The 7,911-nt window shown below is 36.9% G+C and overlaps 1 protein-coding gene across 1 annotated transcript in view; it reads left to right on the top strand.

Moving 5' to 3' along the window:
* Positions 1 to 2,651: 2,651 nt before the first annotated feature.
* LOC104164697 (orexin receptor type 2-like) overlaps positions 2,652 to 7,911 on the top strand; it is a 19,877-nt gene continuing 14,617 nt past the window's right edge. Inside the window, exons 1-2 of the mRNA XM_009704107.1 lie at positions 2,652 to 2,824; positions 4,306 to 4,549. Coding sequence (XP_009702409.1) covers positions 2,675 to 2,824; positions 4,306 to 4,549 — 394 coding nt within the window. The 5' untranslated portion in view covers positions 2,652 to 2,674. The remainder of the gene's footprint in view (positions 2,825 to 4,305; positions 4,550 to 7,911) is intronic.

Below are 7,911 nucleotides of genomic sequence, written 5' to 3'. Positions count from 1 at the left end.
CAGCTTTTCCCTAAGTATAAGACAGGACCATAATTTCAATATGAATTGCACTCAAGACAAAGAACAAGACATAAGTAAAAGCCCAAATCTTCACATTTTTAGTGTTAAGTGTTAAAATTATTGAAAATGAAATGGTGTTTGCAATTTTTATCCCCAGCGTTGCATTTCCAACTGTGAACAACATTCCAGAGGGGCAGCAATGTATTATCTTCCCTGTTAGGTGCTGCCTTTGCATTGCCAGACTCTGAGTTATAACCGTAGTAATACCACGCACCAAGTGACAATGATAAAGCTCTGGATAGTTATGTTGTAATTATCATGCAATGCTACAGAAATAATTACTTTAGTAGGTAACTTAAATCACCCAAATGGGAAGAAAATAAAATTAATATGATGTTTCCTTTAAACTTTTGATTTATAAGCCTTGCCTTTCAGATATCTGAGGCCACAGCTAAAAGAACCTGACATCCTGTATTCAGGAAGAAAACAGTAGAAGAAATGGATTCTGTGGGATATTTTCTCCCAAAACAGTACGAGAACAGTGAAGAACTTTGCAGAGGGGTTTTCACTTGCATTTGCAAGAACATGATAGATATATAGCAAAGATTAAATAGAATCTGGAACCATGTCTGCAACACATTAAAAGATATGAAGAACATATATTGTGGCACAACAGGGGATTTGGATGAAACTTGGAAGCCTATATCCTAAAAGGGTAGTTGATAAAATCACCTTCTCTTAGAGAAACTGAAGGCCAACTAGCCTCTCCCTCTCTCTTTGTCCTAAAATACCCCTAAATATCTAAACATAACCCTCAGGAAGAAATTCTCTAATCTCAACTCCTGCTAAATCTCTAGTAAGGTCTTGAATGAGTTTTCCACCAATTTTGGTCACTGCACTCTGACCACAAAGACACAGCCCAGTCTGAAGAGTGTCCAGAGAACAGCAACAAGGATGGTTGCAGAGGTTCTAAAAATGACTGGGAGTAAAAGATGAAGAGTTCTGAAGTTGCACAGTCTGAAAAGAAAACTGAGGAAAGATGTAACAATGATCTTTACATATGTGGAGCATTGCTGCAGGGAAAAACTCTTCTTCATTCCTGCCTGTGTGCAGGAAAAAAAAAGTAATACAAATTGCAGCAAAAGTAGATTAAACATTAGTTGATTTTTTTTTTTTTCGGAATAGTGAAGGTAGTTAATCACTGCAATACATTTAAAAGAGGCATAGTATCGTCAAATGCAACAGATTTTAAAATGTAAACTTGCCAACGATGGCTTAGTGGTTGTCATACTGTAGTTGTGTTGGTCTAAGGACTTAAACAAGACAAAATTTGTGGAATGAAGTAATGTATTTTATTATACCAACTGATGCAGCTGGAAGATGGACACAAGCTTTCAGGCACACCATCCTTCTTAGGATCTAAAGCAGCATGTGATCTCAAAAGCTTATGTGCCTTAAAGCCTGTGTATTTTTTTTCAGCTGTTTTAGCTAGTTTTACAAGAGAATGGCTTAACTCTAGCTGATTCCATTTTAGATTTGGACAACCTCTTGAGGACCTTTCCAACTCTATGCTTTAGTATTCTGGGATCTGTTTAATATATCTAAATTAAGCATAGTGCTGACAGATTGAGGAGACTTTGAACCTTCATCCAGATTTGCAGGATGAATGAATTATTGTTTACAGGAGAAGAACCTTTGATGTACAATGAGTTGCACTGTTTTCTTACAAGAAGTATTGTGGTGTTTCTGGAAAGTTTGTGCATCAGTTTTTAAAAAGCTTTTGGTGACTGAATCTAAAACATTCAAAACTATTGATTGATACAATCTCTCAGGGTTTTCCAAAGATTAAAAAAATTATTTGTAGGCTAGTTTCTCAGGCTCAATTTTGGCATTTCAGCTTATGAATTTAGTGCAACCATGTTAAAGGACTGATTTGCCTCATTTCTAAAAGCCTTTCAAATTGAAAAAGAAGGAAAAGAGAAGATATAAAACAAGCTTTAAAGGCACATCTTGTAAAGTGTCTGCTACATGCTGCTTTTGATCACAGTAATCATTATCAAAAATATACTACATTTAAAATGGGTAGTGCTTAATACTGCAAAAATTATCTTTATTTACTTACTTCAAGTCACGGTTACCCAGACAACTGTTACAGATTCTCTGCAGATGCAACAGATATATTACGCCCAGCAAAATATTTTATAAAATGTTTGTTGTCTTGGTACAGTTTACAAGATTCCGTGTGCTAGCAATTTGAATTAAGCAGCACGCTATCATAAAAAAAAAAAAGATAAGCTTTTACAAATGTAGATGTGTATTGCCATAGACTGGAGCTAATGGATAAAAACAGACATGAAGAAAGTTGTGTGCATAGTGAAGATAAACTAGCAGGAAAATAAACTGCTTTATGTATCAGATTATTTCCCATGCTGCAGCCTGTAGAAAACTATTCTTTGTGTACTAAGATTCTCTTTACATGTACCCTTTTGTTTCCACTCTAAAAGAAAACAGTGAAGTACATATTCAAATATTCTGTGTGAAACAAAGAACACAAACATTTCTTTAATTCTGCAAAGCCAAGGGTTTTCCTGTTGAAGCATTCCCTAAGTCATTTCCATCTCACTAACTTGTCTTTCCAAATTCAGTTTGCATTGCAGTGTGGAAGAATCATCACATGCGGACAGCTACCAACTATTTCATAGTGAATCTTTCTCTGGCTGACATTCTGGTCACAATTACTTGTCTTCCAGCAACTTTAGTAGTGGACATCACAGAAACGTGGTTCTTTGGGCAGCCCCTCTGCAAAGTGATTCCCTACTTACAGGTATTATTTTTACTGTGTTTGTCTACACATTAGCCATGTTACGAAAAAGAGAAAGAACAATGGCATCTTCCTAATAGTGATAATCTACTGGAAGCCTATCCCTGCTACTGAAGTGGATATCTCAGGGTACATGCTGAGGATTAAAGGACTGTTCCACTTGTGAATATGTTTTATGCTTAATAAATATTGTTCGTGGTCCACCCAATGTTAGACTAGGGCAATACACTTACTGGAACATTTGTCTGATGCTCTTCGTTTTTTGTGATCTTTTTTAATAATTCAGAAAAAATATAAAGCAATAAAAATGTCTGTAAATAAGATTACAGTTTTTTATATTCTGTGTATGTGGACTTAAACAGCTACACAAGTGTCCAGGACAGAGAATCCGAACTCCTGAAGGGAGTCTGGGCTTTCATATGTGTTTAGTGACTTACTGTGCATTCTTTAGAAATAGTCAAAGTATCCAGGTTCACAGGGAGCTGATCACAGTCTGCCTTAAGCAATAATAGCCACCACTCATTTACCAGTGGACTTAATTAGTTATGAGATCATTTGCATCAAAATGATTGACAAATACCTTTTCTAAGAATAGTTGGTTAGATTAACTGACTGGGCATACTAGAATGACAAGTGCTTGGCCTTTCAGTCATTATGAATCAAAAGAATTGAGCAGAACTCTGAATGTATGCTGGTGATCAGCTCTGTGCCTCCAGCACAATTTATATTTTCAGCAGATACCTGTAAGGCTGAAGACCCACATTGTCAAGGGCAACAATTCTCCAGCAGCTCTCCCCTCTATCTGATACAATCAAAATCACGAAATTTTTCTCAAAGCCTCCATTCTAGTGGAAGAAAATCTGAAGACGAAGTGAAATGAGCACCTAGTATACAGTGTGAAAGAGTAAGACCAAAGCAATAGGTTATTTCTTAAAATGAATAGAAGATATAATGACTTAATCTGCCTTAAGCTGATTGTTGTTGTTTTTTTCCATGAGACCCTGAATTTCCATTGTTCCTGTGAAAACTGAAGAGGCAAAATGATAGTACTGGTATCCAAATATAACATAGCAAATAAACAAACAAAATTGTTGTACAAAGAAAAAAAGATCTAATTAGTTGTCTAATGTTTTAAAAGTAGTTTTTCAGATAAAGTTTTGCAAATTCTAATTTGCTTAAATCTGCTCTTTCAGAATCTGACCCTGCTACACCTACTCAGTTTGGGTAGCACCCTAATCTGTGAATTGTCATGTTGATTCTAGTGGGAGTACAGCAGATGGGGATATATGTTGTAATTCTGTAAGAAGTGATTTTAAAAGGAGTCTTTTTCTGGGAATGCTTTCTATTTAATAATTGCAGATAAAAAGCTATCTATGTTGAAAACAAAAATAATTTTTAAAACTCTAGGAAAAAAATTACAGTAAATAATTTTTAAAGCTCTGAAAAATTACATTTACATTTACATAATATTTCATTTTCTTTAGACAGTTTCGGTCTCTGTGTCTGTACTAACACTCAGCTGCATTGCTTTGGATCGATGGTATGCAATTTGTCACCCTTTGATGTTTAAAAGCACAGCCAAGCGAGCAAGGAACAGCATTATAATTATCTGGATTGTGTCCTGCATCATAATGATTCCTCAGGCTATTGTTATGGAGTGCAGCAGTGTGTTCCCAGGATTAGCCAATAAAACCACCTTGTTCACAGTGTGTGATGAGCACTGGGGAGGTGAGTGTGTCATTGACCATAAAGACTAAATTTGTACTGCTGTTAAGTAATAAAAATATCAGGACATATTAATATGCAGTCAAGTTGTATAAACATATCACAAAATGTTCTTAATTATATAAGCTTTCCTAGAACTACTGTTTTTCAAATACTGTGAAATCCTATTTTCTTTTGTGTTGCTAAGACTTAAAGTACACTTGAAACCAAGTTTAAATGAATGAGGCTGGCTTGTGTCTTGACAGTGTTAATGTTTCCCAGAGGGTAGAAATGTTCCCACCCTTAAATGCTTATGCTTATATAATTCTGTGATTGATGGACATTGCAGGTTTACAAAGACTTCAGTATTTAGCCTTAAGAAATAACTGCACGAGAACAGAACTTCTGTTTACCTGATATATTGCTGATACTTGACTAGCCTTTATAGATATCTCCTGGGACTTCAATGCAAATTGCATGTTATTACAGAATTTACAGAGATGTCATCGATATGGGGGAGCAAGTTAGGCTACAGTTTGAAATTTCTCATGGACAAGATCATTTAAGTAACTTTGTCATCAGTTACAAATGATTCTATCCAAGAACTGTAATTCTACCTTTCCAGATTAACTTTGAATCTAACTTGTTCTGTATTTCAATTCAGCTGTAAGAAGCCGTAAGGGTTGCCAGGGAGTAACTACTTCGATTTTGTCGCCATTCACAGCAAGTGGTCTTAGCCACCTGCCTGAATGGTTAAGACTCAACTCTGGTGGGCCTTGGCATAACTCCAATGCTAACAGAGCGTATGAGTTACATGCTGTGACTCTGACACTGGATATAATGACCATCAGTAATACCATTATTCACACACAGGAAAATAAAGCCAAGTTTGCCAAAACATGTAACTAAAAGGTGCCTGTTTAATAGCCTCGAGTCAGACTAAAACACAATCAGATTCTCTCCCAGAGCTGTCTCTGTAGAATAAGATTCCAGTCCTGGGAACAATTAAGCTAACTGGATCACCTGTACTTAATTATCATGATAAATTAGCTTAAGCAGCTTGAACAGCTGAGGGCTCTTCCATGTGCTGTTTTGGAAGTTCCTCCCCAGCTGATGGCCTCCGCAGGGCCACTGGGCATTTATGAGAAGACACTGGCTGTCACATTCCCTGTTCTTTATCTCTTTCATCCCAGTTAGTCTTCTGGGACAAGGCAAGGGGGCAGAGACGGCCATCAACTAGCTGGCACTCAGAGCAGAAAAAGATGTGCTGAAAGTTTTGTAGGCTGGAGGAAGCCTCTGCTAAGCTATGAGTATTGTACTTGCTGTTTCATTGGAGAGGACACATCTGCTCTTTACTTCTAGTGTTCCTTCTTCATCTGTGAACAATTTTCTATCCTTGTCCACTGCTGGATGCTGCAGTATTTTTGTGATTATTTTCTTTCACAGCGTTCATTCCAAGTACAATTTGTGTCCACTTGTTTTGGCTGCAGAACTAATTATCCTTGCCTTTGTCACTTCAAGGGTAGATCTGCAGCAAAGATTCTTTTAATCAACATAGGAAATGAAAATGATGTAGTTAATTAATTAGGTATTCAGGAAAGCATTTCATCAGGGAATGCAATCTCAAAATTTCCAGATCTGCATTGGCCACTTTTTGATTCCCAACAGGGAAGTGTTGCTTTTGAACTAGAGAGTCTGTAGTAGCTTTGAAACTATTTTAAAGAGTGCCTCTGGTTCAGTGCTGTGCTGAAGTAGTTGCAGCCCACAGATATGCCTGAGCCAAAGCCCCCATTGTACAAAAGGAAAAAAAACTTCCACGTGTTTGCAAGACTCTACCCCTACGGAGTGTATTTGTCCAAAAGGAAATCTATTGATCTTCAGGTTGTGCTGTGGGCCTTCACTTGGATGTTTGGAGAGGTAGAAAGGGGTATAACAAAGGCAAATACTTGTGAATAGAATTAAGTTCTTTTTGTGTGTGGCTTCAGAAATGAAGTGTAAACACTCCAAAATGATTTTTTTTTTTAAATTTATATCAATCATGAAATGTAAATAATTTAAATTAAAAATACGTTAAAGTTTTCTGAAATGAGAAGCTTTTCATTCCACTGAAAGATAACAATCCTATTTTTATCCTGCTGCCTTTTTAATGAATTGTTCTTCTAATGATAATGCACCATCATTGCTAGTTATTCTGCTGGTGCATTTCAGCTATCCATAAAAATTCATCCTCTGCACTTTCTAATAATAGTTTATCATAGTAACTTGAGACAAGAACCTTTCTATGCGTTAATTTACAAGTAGGTTGCTCAAATTGTGGAATTACTTAGTAAATGTAGAGTTAGCCATATATTATCAATGAGGATAAAGTCTTATATATGTATCTTAACATCTCTCTCAGACTGTAGAAAATAGAGTGTCATTAGCTACAGATAATTTCCATTCTATTGAAAATGTCTAAGGACACTGAGTTGGGCCAAAGCACAGAAGATGCAGTTTTTCTACTGAAAACCAGGGTTTGAAATCACAGAGGCCCCCAACAGAAGAACAAAAGAACATGGATGACAGGGCAGCAGTTTGAAAAGACTGGTGAGCCTTGAGGCCAGAAGAAGGTATAAAGAGCTAATATTTTCCAAAAAATAGTTGCATTTTTATTGGATTTTGTTTTGTCCTTTTGACTATGGGAATATTGGGGGTCAAAGAAAGCTAACTATGAGGAGGCTGAAGGGGAAAGAAATCTGTGTTCCTACAAAAAAGTTATATTTGTGAAGAGAAAGTGCAGAGGTAGATGGCTACGCACACTCAAAAGACCCTGAGCAAATCCTGTAGGAGAGTCAATTTAGAGGAAAGGGATTATATTTGAGTGTTTACTGCTTTGTTTAGAATGGCATATAGTTTATGCTGTCTAAAATCAGGGTACATCTGATGAAATCTTTGCAGAGCATCATGTACACTGTATGTCCCCAGGATGTTAAACTGTGAATTGTCAAGGTTGGGACTGCAAAAAGGGGGTGCTTAATGACAATTTCCAAAGTGTTTTGGAAGTCTATTCTAATTCTAGGAACTCAGGGCCACTGAAACATGAGGTGTTATGGAGGACTTACAGGAAGCCATGTCCAGGAAAATGTCAGAGATGCCAGAGCAGGAGACAGCACTGTACCCTATGCAGACTTAGGTCCAGCTGCTGAAATCCATACAAGTCTGTTGAGTGTCTGGAAGGAAGGTCTGATCAGCCCTGTGACGCTTGGGCTCCTTAACGGTGAACAAATAGTGACCACCCTGATTAATAAGATTTCAAGTATGCTGTTGGAGAGCTGCCAGCGACTGCAAATGGAGCAATAGTTCAACCTAAAACAGGGCTCAATTTCTTTTTAATTGCTTCTGGCATT

Source organism: Cariama cristata, unplaced genomic scaffold (genome assembly GCF_000690535.1).
Source record: "Cariama cristata isolate BGI_N322 unplaced genomic scaffold, ASM69053v1 scaffold37067, whole genome shotgun sequence".
NCBI lineage: Eukaryota > Metazoa > Chordata > Aves > Cariamiformes > Cariamidae > Cariama > Cariama cristata.
This window is presented reverse-complemented; position numbering and strand designations above follow the sequence as displayed.